Raw genomic sequence first — 14,763 nt, 5'->3', positions numbered from 1 at the left:
CAGGAATGAGGGTGCTGTGGGAGCTTGACTGCCTAGCTTAGGTCAGCTCACCTCCCTCCCCTACGGAGCAGAGCAGAGATGATGGACACCCAGATTTACAGATTTAATTTACAGTGCAGTGTCAATAAATCTTACCGAACATGTACATACATCTATGAACTATTTACAGATGTACATCTACAGAGACAGTGAACCTTATTAAAACGTATACACTGGCAATAACAACTGGATATGGCCAATGAAGGCTCTTTATCAGCATAGGCCTTGACCTTGTCAGCGGTCTCCTGGTTAGTGTACAGCCCCTACCCTCAGCAGGCCCTCCAGGCAGCAGGTAAGGGAACAAGCAACAGCAAAACACAGATAAACAATATGTTAGCAGGTGTAACCCGGCAGGGATAAGATAATAGTCTGAGCATACATAAATGAAATCACCTCAATAAAATTCAACACATAAAGATATCAAACACGTGAAAATAAAATAGTGAATAAGGGCTGCTCTAGCAGACCTTTAAACAATTGATCCACTAGCAGGCAAAACAAGGCTGTTCATAGGCATTTCATAGCAGCATATTAAAGTCACAAGTTTACAACAAAAGGCACAGTTTACAGCCCACTCCACAATATAAGGAATGGGGACAATCTTAAAAAGTTACTTAATGAAACAGACAGTGGTACAGCAATTGTGCCAAAAGGGAAAGAATAATATAAGGATGCAAAACAGGTTATTGTAAAGAAACACCCTCACCCACAACTAGTCTGCTTGACTAAAAGGATTCAGCAACCAGGAAGCTGGGGTCCTTCTTCCCCTGTGGAAGCTTTGCTGCTTGTTTGGTGGTCTGGTCTGCCCTGTGACTGCATCTAGAGTGCAGCACACACAACAAAATATGAGATCATAATGTGAGAGCATTTGCTGTAAAAATTTACAACTTGGCAGACCAATCTGTAGTCATGGTTTCAGTTTGCAAGTAATTGGCTTCTATACCATGGTGTCTAGATGGATAAATAGTTCATTTTGTCAAAAGAAAATGTACCATGTATGCAGAAATTGTTAAGCAAATTACATTTTGAATCTGTATGTTCCTCATGGGCCTGATCTGAAACCCACTTTAGGAGTTTTTCTGTGGATTGGAGAAAGACCTATCCAAAGTCCTTTGGAGCATCTCAAACCTCTAAATCTGCAACACTTGATCAAAATATATGTTGCAGAATTAAGAAAAAGAATAATTTTCTGCAATGTTTGATGATTTTCTGCATAATAGTGAAATCCACTTATAGTAAACAATGATTTATTTCCTACACTTTGCCTCTTCCCTTGTCCCCTAGAACAGCTTTACGATAAGCATATAATCAAAACTGTTGTTTTGGACATGCCCCTGAAATAATTTGGGGTTAGCAGTCCATTCAAGTATGTTTCCCTCCAGGGCATTCTTTGCACCATGCAGATGGTTTCCATAATGATTAAATGATGTGGTGAAACTGCTATGTAATATGGAGTACTTTCCCTCCTTTTTGCACTGATGGGCTAAAATCATGTTTCTAGGAAGTGACTTAAAGTAAGGAAGGATTATTTTTCTGGTCCTACCCACTGTAAACATTGATTACTTTATTGAAAGATATGAGTCTTTCTAGCCTAAAACTTATTTTATTTTATGAAATTGAATCGATTGAATTAAATTATTGAGTGATTTATTGGTTCTTCCTTGGGCTGTCATGATCTATTGTCTTGGAAATGTACAGGTAGTTTTAGCTAGCTGGAGACCGGTGAAGGTCCTGCACATCATTTACACTTGATGTTCAGCAATATTAGACAGTGTTTATTAAGATAAAGTATGAAGATGTGCCATTTGAATGCGATTTCTTTTCTATTATCTGGGAGTTTAGGGGCCATAAAACATGGATAACTTCTGAAAGATTTGTAATAAGCACTTAAAAAAAAATCTTAGGACCAGGTGTGAGTATAAGGACTTAATTTTTTTCAGTGTCCACTTATGCAAGCAAAATAATTTATTTTAATAAAAACCCTAGATGAAGACGGTATGATTTTGGAATGCAGTTTTTGAGTTGTGTGGCATGCCTCAGCCTTGGATATAGGTGGATGTGCCTTTGAGACATACTCCTGGAGTGCTTTTGTACCTTTAGGGTTGCCCTTCTGCCTTGAACCCCTCCCTGCTGTCTGTCTCTGACCATTGAGAGCCAGCTGAGATACACAAGTTATCAGTTCCTTGGCCCATGGCACCTTGGCCTTGCCAGTTATTAGCAGAGGGAATTTTCCCAACTAGAAGAATTATTGTATGCTTGTCCATTCATACACTCAGAAAAGATGGATCTTTCCATTCTTAGAAGAGGCTTACCAATATTGTCAAATGCTCTGCAATTGTGGTTATCATTGAGAATTAAGTGGATTAAAAAGATAACAAAAAGATTTATTAAAAAAAAAACCCAAACAGCTAAGAACAAAGATAAGAAATCAGTAACTGTATGCTGAGATAGAGATATAAGGATAAACAAAAGGAAATATCAGAACAATAGCCTGTTCTTACCCTGTACCTTAAATCTAAGGATGCAGTTCCTAGTCAGTTCACTAAGTTGGAAAGCAGCTCCTGCATTTCCCATCAGCTTGCTTTACTCAGTCCCTGGCTGAGGGCCAGCAGCCTTCCTAGTACCCAGGAAGACTAGAGACAAGGTGTAATAGTTTTTTATCTGGCCATTTACATATTCTTGGGTTTTTGGGGAGCCCACATGCTACATGTAACTTCTTGGAAACCCCTGCCCCTCAGAGTCATGTTTACCAGACTAAAAGTTTTCTTGATTTAATTAAGATGAAGAGAGTATGTGCTTCTTTTCAGAAATGGAGAATAGTAATTCAAAATCCCTAAGATGCTGTTTTTTTGCTTAATTTCCTCCATAGTTAGAAATGTTCTTCTTGTTCAGAGATGTTGCACATGTTAAGGTTTCTCCTTATAAAATCAAAATGACTCATTGTCTGGAAGGGCCTCTTTCTGATGCTTCTGTCAGATGTTAATTCTAAGAATTACTTCAGCCATTTAGGATCTCAGCTTCTCGTAGGTGCCAAAGAAACTCAGTTTATCACTTAAAAGTCATTATCAAATAGTGCAATTCTGGCCCTATTATAGCATAGAAGAAATATGTGCTAAATCAAATGCCACAATGCATATAACATAAGGATGATAAGGCTAAATCCAGCTTGACATTACGTGTATGTGGAGACTATACATGCTGTATCAATCAGGCAAACTCAAGAAACCATACAAGGTTCATGGCAGGTTGGATATAGGATTTAGGGTGGGTATAGATACAATTTCTGTTTTGTGGTCTTTGGATCCTTCTTCCTCCATTCATGTTCGCAATATAATTATTTCATTAGAATACTCTTGGTCAGTGGTCACCAGTTTTTTGCAAGTGGTGGGCTGGGTGGTTTTGGGAGCACATCAGAAGCAGGAGGGGCTTTCCTTGTGCCAGGGCCAGGCATGTGGGAGCTGTACCCATGCCGCCACCCTTCTCCTAGCCCTCTGCTCCCAGCTGCAGCATGGACATGCCTGGAAGCTGCAGAGCCTCAGCATAGCTTCCAAGTGGCTGGAAGCTGCACCTGTCATAGCTGGGGAGGGGAGCAACAGCAGCCTAGACACGGCTCCCCATGGACTGGAAGCTTTGTCTGTGCTGCAGTAACCGAGTGGAAGGGCTGGGGGAAGTGGCAGTGGTGCGGACACAGCTCCCATGTGAGTGGCCCTGGTACAGATGCAGGCAAAGTCCCCTGCTGCTATGACATGCTGCCAAAACCACCTGGTTCTCATTGGACCTGAGCTGAGAGGGCAGGGAGAAGCACCAGTGGTGCAGGCACAGCTGGAAGTTGCCTGGCACTGACACACTGGCACAGACAAAGCCCTCCAGCTCCATGGGCCAGATCCAGTGAATATGGGAAATATTTCAGTCCATATGCTTTGCCTTCTGTACCTCAAATCAACCCTTTCTGATTTCTTGTTAAGCCATCAATAAATATAGATAATGGACTGATTTAACTTATAATGCCTAAGCAGATTTTTCTTTTAATTGTGCTTTTTGATCTGTGGTGGTTTGCTCTCTTCCTTGGTTTATTTGATTTCCTTAGAAAAACAGTGGTTCATCTGATCTAGGTCTGATGCGACTCCAAAGCCCAGTTTATGGATATCAATGTATTTGTTATTCTTTATTAGTTTTGTACTAAAAGGGGAGCAGAAGTGCAGTTGTTTTTGGAAACTTTTGTTTCATAGTGCATAGCAGAAATGAAGAAATGTTTCCTCCCCCCTCTAAAGCTTCCCTAAATAATGAGGCAGCAGAAGAAGCGGCATTTCAAGCAAAAAGCAAAGAAATCCTTAAATGAATGAGGACATTAAAATGAACACATACACAAAAAAAACAAAACCTACCAGCAACTGTCATCTTCTTCCCCTTCCTCCACTAAGATAATAATATGCCTGTACGCATATTTTGCTGTTTTGAGCACTTAATTCAACTTCTTCATTAGTGAAAATGATACCCATACTGAATCCCATTTTCTATTGGATGCACAGCTACCGCACACAGAAACGTGTCTTATGAAGATGCCTGGGTCCATCTGAAAGAGACAGAGTTGTTTTGTTTTGTTTTGTTTTTTGTGGGGAGGTAGGAGGGTTGTGTTACTGATGTGACCTGATGAAGAACAGTTTGCATTTGGAAGCTTGTCCAACTGTATTCCAACCGTGCAGTTAGTTCAATAAAAGATAACTCCTTCTCCCTTCCAGAGCTTTTTAATTACTTATTTATAATGATTATGCCATTTTCATGCTTCTATATTTCCTGGTAGTATTTAGGAACTAGACTATTTCTTCTTATCTTGTAAAACATCAGTTCTGCTTAACATGCCCACCAGTTGTGTGTTTCATGTTCAGTTAACCTGTGTATCATCATGACTTTGTAACTTACTTGCCAATGCATCTCTTTATGCTGGAGGGCAGGATTGAACCTTTGCTACACAGCATATCCTGTTTTGTTTTCAGTTGCCTTCAGAACAAATTTGCCTGGGCTTTTCTCTGCAGAAATCTCTGATTGTTTATTTTTACTAAAGGAGTAAGAGTCAGACCACTTTTTAGGGACTGGTTGGTTAGCTATAAAAATGGGAGGAAGCCTGAATCGTTGATAAATGGAGTTTAACATAACATTGATTTAACATCTCCAGGTGGAGTTGGTGAATATAGGAGGAACTGACATTGTGGATGGAAATCACAAACTGACACTTGGATTACTCTGGAGCATTATCTTGCACTGGCAGGTGAGGCAGGTTTTTTTTCGCAGTAAGTTCTTTTTTCCAGGAACTGTGTATGATCTCTTGAGATTCTTGCAAGCCTTTCTTTGTTCTCTAGCATGGAAAACATGGCTTTTATTTTTGGTTTATAAATAAAAGTAATTCAGAGTTTAATTTCTGTCCCCTTTTATTGGCTGAATCACACAGTATATTTTATGATAATGGGTGCAGTTACGATCAGTCAGTCAGATCAGCATGTAGTGCTCATATTGCATAGAAACATTTCAAATCAAGACCAATCCATTTTACTTTTGTTCATTTCCCAGATTTCTAATTTGCAGGTGTTTTAATGGACTTGAGTCTCAGGCTGTACCTGGGCCTTGAATTCTAATCTTCCACCAAGGTACCTTCACTGACTTCAGTGGAGTTATCTCCTTCCTTACACTACCACGAGAGAAGGAGAATTGGAGGCTTTGGCTGCAGCTTGGGCTTGATACAGAACTCAAGAAAATTCTCTTAGCATGTCTCTAGTGGGTTATGGAATAGAGAAAATCCCACACAACTTACTGATTCGTTTGATGCACTGGCTGGGGAAATTTTTAGTTACTTGCATGATTTCACAATGATTACACACTTAGTTCAAACAACACAATTTTATTTTAAAATTCTTTGCTACACATATAACACTGCTTAGCTTTAAGAAATACCACAAACATTAAGAACACAATAACTACATATATCAGAAACAATGCTCCGAATGTACTTCTTTAAAACAATTACAACTAAAAGTTAAATTTGAATCAATACTATTATTTTTCATAATATACTTACAATCCTAGAATTCTGAGAAGCCAAACATCTAGATATGCTTTCATTCCTCAGTAGTACAATTTAATGGGTTGGCCTCAGTAGTACAGTTCAATGGGCTCGCCTCAGCAATACGATTCAGTGGGCTGGCCTCAATACTGATAGGACTAAGTCCCCTTCCTTCAGTCCCTTTCGGGTGCTCCGCGGCTTCAGCGTGAACTAAGAGATTCGTGTTCATGGAGAGGGTGGTTCAGGTGATCAGTCTGATCCGGCCTACACTTGCGATTCTTCCTTGTTCTGCAAGTGAGGTTACCTCCAAATTGGGACAGTAGGTTACAGTTTTTATTGAGTGAGTTGCCGTCTTGGGCCCCTCCTTCCCAAACCTGTCACTACTCCCAAATTTGGGCTCGGATCTTACTTAACAGATTCTTTTGCTTGGTAATCAGTTTCTTTTGTTGATCATTTTAATTACTTTGAGGAATTTCCATACCACTGCAAGTGACCTTTTCTTTCCAATTTTTTAAAAGGCTCCTAGGGTTTGATTTCTCGGAATGTGAGATATTTGCTTAAGGGTCATTTTTAGGTTAACTTTGTTAAAGACCTCTAAAGATAAAATTCAAGAGTTAAGACTTTGAGCAAAGCTAGGACCTTCCACACGTAGACCAAAACAATGGCCTAGATAAGAAGATGAATCTTGTCTTCTTCCTAAACTGGCTAATGGGCAACTATTACAAACATTTAAACTATTTCATTCAATATGACATAGCACAATCTTGATTGGCTTTCCTGTAAGCATAAGGAAAAATGTTTGATGCTGGAGCTAAAGGGAAGAAGGGGGCAGAGCCCTATGCATGCCATGCTAGCTGACAACTATAGGCAGCACTGAGGAGACTCTTCTATCTTAGATGAGACGCACACCATTTCATTTTTACTCAGGTTCATTTCTGCTGTCTCAGTAGCTCATAATCAGGATGAGGCAAAGAGGGCTTGAACATCTCCACAATCTGAAGTTCACCTTCAGCAGGTATAGGCCATAACTTGACCAGTTTTATTGTCCACAACAGTATTTTGGACTCTTACTAATTTGTGCAATTACTTGCTGCCTAAGCGGGAACAAAATCAAGCAGTTGATATTTCTTTAAATGACAACAGCTATTTATTTTCTTTTTTCAGGTGAAGGATGTCATGAAGGACATCATGTCAGACTTGCAGCAGACAAACAGTGAGAAAATCCTGTTGAGCTGGGTTCGACAGTCCACAAGGCCTTACAGTCAGGTCAATGTTCTCAACTTTACTACGAGCTGGACAGATGGACTTGCCTTTAATGCTGTGATCCACAGACACAAGTAAGTGAAAGTTGTTAGGACATCATTGAGCTATACAAACAAGCAGCTTTCGGCCTTTTCATCCTGGAGCATTCAACAGCTTCTAGTCTGTATAAATGATTCATTGTTTTTCTCATGGTAACAATAACAATGGAGGGAAATTTGCCAGTGCAGATCTACTTTCGGGGGTCTAAGCCAAGTCTATAGTGTAACTTCCACCCCCACCAAAAAAACAAAAAAATAATCTTGAAATGGTTTTAAATCCCACTTGACAATCATTAGACAGAACATAAGCTGGAATGGGCCTCAACAAAGTTTTGTTGGCTGTATGGCCACCTTATTCATGTCCTCCAAAATGAAAACACTTGGAAGAAAGTTTCTAATACTGCTCATTATTTGCAGCATTTCTTCAGTGTGTAGAAAAAGAATAGCTTTGAAACAAATGAAACACTTTCAGTTTTGAATGCTTGTCATTTAAAATAAAATGTTTTATTCTCACAATAGCACTCTTATTAGTGAACAGGAGATCAAAGGATAAAATAATACTTTGTATGTCATAGTGAGCTGATGGTTTATTTCCTTGCCTCATTCTATTCTCATTCTCTTGAAACTTCGCAGGGCAGTGAGCACCTACTCTTTGTGTTTTTGGAGGCATTTTTGATGGAGTTATTCATACTTGCCTATTTGAAGAAATATGTTTATTCATAGGAGATTTCAGGTTTGGTCAGTCCAGGATAATTTTCTGTGTCAAGTGATTTTTTTTTTTTTTTTTTTTTTTTTTTTTTTTTTTTTACAGGTGGACTATTCCAGATTATAATTTATTATTTTAACAGTTAGCATTTGGGAAGCCTGAATAGTCAGCTGGTCAGTGCTAAGTGCTTTCCAGACATATAGCACCGTCAGGGAGCTTAAAATGTAACCTGCTCTATACCACAAAGGCATAAAATGCACCTTACACCAGCATAGGAGTTTCTTTTGTTTGTTTTTTAACTTGGTGTAGTTAAACTACCTTCCCAAATGACTTAAACTGTATTGAAATACATTGTGTCTACACTTGTATAACTATGTTGATTATAAGTATGTAATATGTTGTAATGTATACCTGGCTTGAAAGACAAACAATGAATATAAAGATTGTGAAAGGATGCTGAGGAGATGGAGCTAACAAATTTGTGTGCAATTTATAGTTGATCAGGAGCAGTAATCACAGCTTCTCAGATTCCTACTGGGTGCTGTTGATTTTTCTAATATATCATTTCAATATTTTTCATCACTTAATCTCATTTCACTTAACAGAACCATTTTAAAGTCATTTCTAATACTTTCATTTAAATTCTTTAAATATTTTGGGCCATTATCAAAATGTTGATACTTTCATTCAATGGGTTTTATTAGCTGTTAGAACATTAAACTTTTCCCCATTCCTTTTAGCTTCTTAATAATTTTGTTCCTCACCTCTGATTCCATTCCAGTTAGTACAATTAAAACAACATTTCTTGATTTCCTTTTAGTCTTTGCAGCTCAACCACTGAAACACTGTTCAAATCTTGGAACATAAAATGTGGGTGTGGTATATTGACTAGAAACAGAAGTAAAACTGACTTGTTTTTATTTTGTTATGCAAAATACATATTAAGCAGTAATGCTAAAAAATATACCTTTGAGTAATACGAATTCTTAAAAAAAGAAAAAAAAGAAAAGCTTTTTAAGCTAATGGTTGCTACAATTAATGCAGTTGAATTCTATCGTACTTGTACACTTCATTATGTAGCAGTGGATGGGGCAACTGTGGCATTTGTAAAGAAAGTGATTTGAATCTGTTAAGAATTTTCTTTGTATTAACTTGCAAATATATTGCTAATCTTACAATTCTGGGTTTTATCTGTAATTAGTAAATACATTGTAGCATTCACTGATACATGTGGAATTTATCTTTTCCCCTCATTTGATTTTTCTTTTATTAAAAAAAAATATATATATATTTTTTTTATTTCTACACTTTCAGACCTGAACTCTTCAGTTGGGATAGAGTTACCAAGATGTCTCCAGTTGAACGACTGGAACATGCATTCAGCATAGCCAAAAAACACCTGGGAATAGAAAAACTGTTAGATCCTGAAGGTACTGCATGCTTCTTTGCACTTGATTTAAAATTTAACTTTTGAGCTAAGTGTTTAGAAACAGGTAACATTTAATAGTTAGCCTGTCCCTTTCACTCACTATTGTATATATCAGTACTTTAAAGGCTCCCATGCTACAGCAGTTGACAGCCTTTTGCCAGGACATGTGCCAGAGCGTGCAACCCAGCTGTGGTTCTGGGCTGGAAGTCTCAGCTCCCCCCCAGTTGCAGGCACTCACCCTTGTTGCAGATTCCTGAGTGTGAGGCAAGCACAGACTCGGTGTAGCAGCAGGCTTCACAGCAAAGTGGGACACTCTGAAGGGAATGGGTGACACAGCGCAGCTTTGTGCCATTGATTCTTCCCCTCTCTGCTCTTCTGCCCCTGGTTGGGACCTCTTTGGATCTGGCCCTTGGGATGTAGATTGCTGACCCCTGCTCTATTATATGTCTAGCCACTAAGTTTCCATGATTCCTTTTAAAATCTCCTGTTGGAACTTCAGTCTCCCATAGGTACATTTTATATAGTGCTTCCCAAACTTAACTGGTGTTTATACTACCTTCTTGAAAAGGAGTTTTGAAGTATGTGCTGGAATTTTCATCCACTCAATTGTACTGATCAGCATATCACAACAGAAACCTTTTCTTATGTGATCTGCAAATATCCTGTGCTATAACACAGCTACAGGGATGGAGTTTATTTTAAATGCTTGGACATACAAGGATGTAACTCAGGATAGCTGCTCCACTTTTCCCTTTGAGCTCCTTAAGGGATTGTCCATATAGGGATAAGGAATTGATCCTGAATAGCTATGCCTGATTAACTACCGTGCTCTTGTTCTCACGTATGATTACTCTGTTAGAATAAGTATGCACATACAAAATAGACTTCATATTCTACCTTAATACAAATTGTTTATATTAAAAGAGACACTGATTTTATTTTTATGTCAATGGAGAGAATTAACAGAAGCTTTTTAGGAGATAGTCTAGAAAAGCAGTCTTGTTTGATTATTTTTTTTCTCCCTCCTCCCAATTTAAAATTTTCTATCTTAGACATAGCTGTACAGCTTCCTGATAAAAAATCGATCATCATGTATTTGACCTCTTTGTTTGAGGTCCTTCCTAAACAAGTCACTATGGAAGATATTCGAGAGGTAGAGACTCTTCCAAGGAGATACAAACAGGAATGTGAAGGAGAATTTAATATACAGCAGGTATGTTTATATCCATACGAGTGTGGAAGGCTGTTGGCTATAATTTTAAATCAGACTTCAAGTTCCCTAGTTCTTTCTGCAATGTACAGATAACCCTTCTACCCTGGGCAGAATCTGTGGGCAATTACTAAAATCACACCTTTACAGCCCTCTTCCTGGTTCTGTCTTCCGTTTTCACTCTAGCATTAACTTCCCTACAGGAAGTGGGAAGGGAAAAATAATTATGCAAATTGGAAAGCTAGGTGTTTTGTGTCCTGCTCCTGTCCCTCTTTCTCATACATTGATGGGTTGGAAAAAGTGGACTAAGAGCATATATAGAATTCCATATTTAGGCTGTCTTCTTTCTTTGGTCCTCCCCTTTTCAAGTGGCTATACCACTAGGCTGTCAGACATCAGACCAGAAAGAGATACAAAGCCCGATTCTGGTGATATAACTTCAGTAGATGCAGTCAATTTTCTAAATTGTTACTGTTCAATGACAAGACATTGCTGTTTCCTTTCTTTCAAATGTTTAGATTTTTTTTTTTTTTTTGATACGTCAGTGAGTTTTGTTTAATGAAGACTGAAGGGAAGCCCTCCATCCCCAAATTGGGGGAGTTTTCTTTGTTGTTTCTGGATAAAGAGAGAGAGCACATCTGTCTCTTCTCAAGAGAATCACGTTATTGGAAAGCTAAACATAAGTTTAACTAGAATTCAGACTGGGCAATGGAAATGCAGAAACATATTAATGACTAGGAGGATGCATGTAGGCTGGATCCCAGGAACTCTGAGCTCTTCTTCAATTGTTCCAACAGCTCAGGTCCATGATTCCCAACTTCCCCCAACTTTACAATCATATATATGCAGTTATTAATGACATACATCCAGCTACAACCTGATTGGGTATATGTTAATGAAAGGGGTTGGTCATGAAGATCCTCTCCTAAGCTAAGTGTAGAATTTATGATAAAATACTTAACAACTGTTTAATTAGGATGGCCCCTGATGTTACCAATTTGGTTTGGACTCTTGACAATGAGTGCTATTTCTTATGGTAATAGGTTTCGCTTTGTTTGCGTGTCTATAGTCAAACCCTTAAGTTGGTACTTTCTTGTTTACGTCAGCAAAAACATGGAATCTGGCTTTGCAAGCCGGTCTGTCTACAAGGGTTACCCAAAGTTTGTTTCAACTTTTATATAATGGAGGATTTATACAAGATAGAGGCACTTATGCCAGTGCCTCTAAGTGTTCCTTATAAAGGCAACTAAGGACGCTTTTCTTACTCAAGATGTCCTCTAGACCCTGTTTTCTGTTATTACTTTTCCCCTTGAAACAGTTGAATATGACAGTTTATTCTTCTAGTTCAGGGATACTCAACCTCTGGCTTGTGGGCCAGATCCAGCCAATGGTGCCACGTCAGCTGGCCAGTGGGGCTCCCCATGGGTCTAAAAATTCGTTGGCGGGGGAGCGGTTGCACTGCTCCCCTGTTGCCAGATCTCTGGGTCTTGTGCACTGGATCTGGCACCTGATCCTAGTGCTCAAAACTGGGCAGGGCCCAATCCTGGTGTTGGGGCCTGGGAGGGGGTGATGCTGCCCCCTACCCTGGGGCCCAATCCTGGAGTGCAGGGGGCAGGCAGGGGTACTGATGGCTCCCCTGGACACAGTTCCAACACAGTGGGAGCAGAAGGGGGTGGTGTCAAACCCCTGGGACCCAATCCCAAGGTGAGAGAGCTGGGCGGGGGTGGTACCAGACCCCTCGGACTCGATCACTGTGTGTGGGGAGTGGTGCTGGGCCCCCAGAATCCAGTCCCAGCATGCGGGGCAGGAAGGGGCTAGTACCAGGCCCCAGGGCCGATCTGGCTTGTAGTCAGGCCCCGTGTCACTCTCTTCTGGCCTGCATGGGCAAAAGGTTGAACACAAGCTTGGTGCAGGGAGCTGAACCCAATGAACTTCCAAGGTTCCTAATGGCCTTACAATCTACAGAAGTGTGTTAGTCCAGTGGTGCTCAACCTTTTTATCTGTTGGGCTGGACAGGCAGTGCCCGGTCCCTCTGCAGGCTGCATCTGACTGGTGGACCCAATCTGGTGCCTGGGGCAGGCATGGTGGGCCCCATCTTGCTGTGCAGAGAGGACCGGGGGATAGCCCATCCATGATCCAGCTGTAAGGGGGAAAGGGGCTTGGCCTGTCCCCAGCCGGGCCCTGCAAGGAGGAGAGGGACACTGACCCAGCCCCAGTCCAGTCCCAGGGGTGGAGGTATGTGGCTTAGCCCTCAGGGAAGAAGAGGGTGTAGTCCAGCCCTGAACCAGCCACACAGGGGAAAGGGACATGGCATAGCCTTTTGGGAAGAAAAAGGCATGGCTTGGCCCCAACCTTGCCAGTCAGGAGGTGCAGTCCAACCCTTGGGGCGGGGGGGGGGTCTGACCCTACAGGGGAAAAGGGGAATGGCCCAGCCCCCCTGGCTAGGTGGAGGGAAGGGGGCATGGTCCAAACCCATGGGAGTTAAGGAGGAGAAGCGGTATGGGTTGGCTCCAAACCAGCTGTGCAGGGGGTAGGGGGTATGGCTTGGCCCCAATGTGGCTAGGTAGGGGGGAAGATCATGACCCAGCTCCAACCCACCGTGTGGATCTTGGGAATTTGGCAGTGGAGAGGGGTGGTAGTATTAATTGCCACTGCTCCCCTGCCACCAAATTTCCTGACCCGTGGGGAATCCTGCAGGCTGTATTTCGCCTGCAGGTCAGAGGTTGAGCACCCCTGGTCTATGCTACGAAATAACCAGTTATCAGTTTGTAATACTTTAGAAGTTGGCATATTGGACATTTGTCACATCATTTAAATAGAGCCAGGGATCTCTGACAATACATGTTGCCAATTTTAAAACCAGAGAACTCTTCTTGGTATTTCTGAGATGTCACTTTCTTTTTTTTTCCTGTGTAGAATGTAATGCCAGAGGATGAGCATGGCGATTCTAGAGTGGAAACCCCTAGCACTGTGACCGAGGTAGATATGGACTTGGATAGCTACCAAATAGCTCTGGAAGAGGTCCTTACATGGTTGCTTTCAGCTGAAGACACATTTCATGAGCAGGAGGACATAACTGATGATGTTGAGGAGGTCAAGGAACAGTTTGGTACTCATGAAGTAAGTTTCTTTGCTGGCAGTTCTTCTGTTTGATTTGTCGTTCTTGCTAAAAATATGTACTGCTTGTCATGGCCCTGGCATTAGGGCAGAGTAGCTTTGAGGCCAGGAACCTTGGAAAGTCGAAATCCCTGCTTAGTTTGTGGACCCTAGGGAGGCAGTTGGTTTGGGAATCTGGCCATTTTGGGGCTTCTTAGTTCTAGGCTCTGGGGTCTCCACAGGGAGCATTTAAGTCCTGACCTTGGAGGCTCTCAGGGCTTCCAGATGTCTTCTGTGGAGCCAGGAACCTAGAAATCCTGGGAGTGCACTCCCAGGTTCATGAGTCTGGGGCAGCACCTGTATTTGTAAACTTATGAGGAAAACATGTTTTGAATCCGAACAAAATCCTATTGCAAAGTGTCCATATTTCCTGCCATTCTGAAAGTCCAAATTGTGACCAAGACTACCACTGATAATGGTTGTATTGCATTATTAAGACTTATGACCTTGAGTTGTGCATGGTTGTGTACTAAATTGTGCCCTTTATTCTTTTTTTAAACAATGGAGTAACTGATTGTTAGAATATTCACTTCAGCATGCAGCATGTGCTCATTCTTTATCAGGGTGTGTGATGGGGATTTTATAGACTTTGCAATGGGTTATGGGGTAGATCCAATGAGCAATGGTGATTTTATATCGATTGGGGAGTAGGCCCTATGTAGACTTTCTACTTTTTTATTAACTAAAATAAAAATTATATTTTCAGTGTTAAAATATATATTTGCTTCTGTGGAGTGGACTTTGGATTTTGTTTAAATGTTTTTTTTCCTACTGATCTATTTCTAGTAAAAGTTCTCAGTGTGTATATTTAAAGGTTGCCTTCTGAACAGCAGCCATTTTTCTGAGGCTAGGTCTGTTTTAATTCCT

General features: G+C 40.7%; 1 protein-coding gene across 9 annotated transcripts in view; it reads left to right on the top strand.

Annotated features, from left to right (window-relative positions):
* Positions 1 to 14,763, top strand: part of UTRN (utrophin) — a 580,332-nt gene that overhangs the window by 124,526 nt on the left and 441,043 nt on the right. For all 9 annotated transcript variants that reach the window (XM_025204844.1, XM_025204843.1, XM_025204842.1 and 6 more), the window contains exons 5-9: positions 5,213 to 5,305; positions 7,259 to 7,431; positions 9,416 to 9,531; positions 10,583 to 10,743; positions 13,657 to 13,860. In XM_025204844.1, coding sequence (XP_025060629.1) covers positions 5,213 to 5,305; positions 7,259 to 7,431; positions 9,416 to 9,531; positions 10,583 to 10,743; positions 13,657 to 13,860 — 747 coding nt within the window. The remainder of the gene's footprint in view (positions 1 to 5,212; positions 5,306 to 7,258; positions 7,432 to 9,415; positions 9,532 to 10,582; positions 10,744 to 13,656; positions 13,861 to 14,763) is intronic.

This window comes from Alligator sinensis, unplaced genomic scaffold (genome assembly GCF_000455745.1).
Source record: "Alligator sinensis unplaced genomic scaffold, ASM45574v1 scaffold153_1, whole genome shotgun sequence".
Taxonomy (NCBI): Eukaryota; Metazoa; Chordata; order Crocodylia; family Alligatoridae; genus Alligator; species Alligator sinensis.
This window is presented reverse-complemented; position numbering and strand designations above follow the sequence as displayed.